A 208-nucleotide genomic window follows, 5' to 3' on the forward strand; every position below is an offset into this window, starting at 1 on the left:
TCCGGCCGCGGTACCTGCAGCAGCAGCTTCTCATTGCCCACAACAGCAGCTTTGCCCCAGTCGATGGCCTCGGCAAAGGGCAGCTCCCAGCCGTCGCTCAGCAGCACGGGGATGCAGGCAGCCTGGGACAGGACCCCACGCAGGCTGGGACAGAGCCTCCGGACCCCGGGGAGGGGCGTCCCCCATCCCCCTGCCCACCCGGTACCTG

At 70.2% G+C, this 208-nt stretch overlaps 1 protein-coding gene across 1 annotated transcript in view; it reads right to left on the minus strand.

The window, feature by feature from the left end:
- The window catches only part of LOC104502391 (exostosin-1-like), a gene marked incomplete at its 5' end in the record, with an annotated part of 2,969 nt that extends 2,847 nt beyond the window's left edge, over positions 1–122 (minus strand). The window contains one exon of the mRNA XM_010146355.1: positions 15–122. Within this exon, the coding sequence (XP_010144657.1) occupies positions 15–122 (108 nt within the window). The remainder of the gene's footprint in view (positions 1–14) is intronic.
- Between the last annotated feature and the right edge of the window lie 86 nt (positions 123–208).

The sequence above is a fragment of the Buceros rhinoceros genome, unplaced genomic scaffold (assembly GCF_000710305.1).
Source record: "Buceros rhinoceros silvestris isolate BGI_N320 unplaced genomic scaffold, ASM71030v1 scaffold33312, whole genome shotgun sequence".
In the NCBI taxonomy this organism is placed as follows: domain Eukaryota; kingdom Metazoa; phylum Chordata; class Aves; order Bucerotiformes; family Bucerotidae; genus Buceros; species Buceros rhinoceros.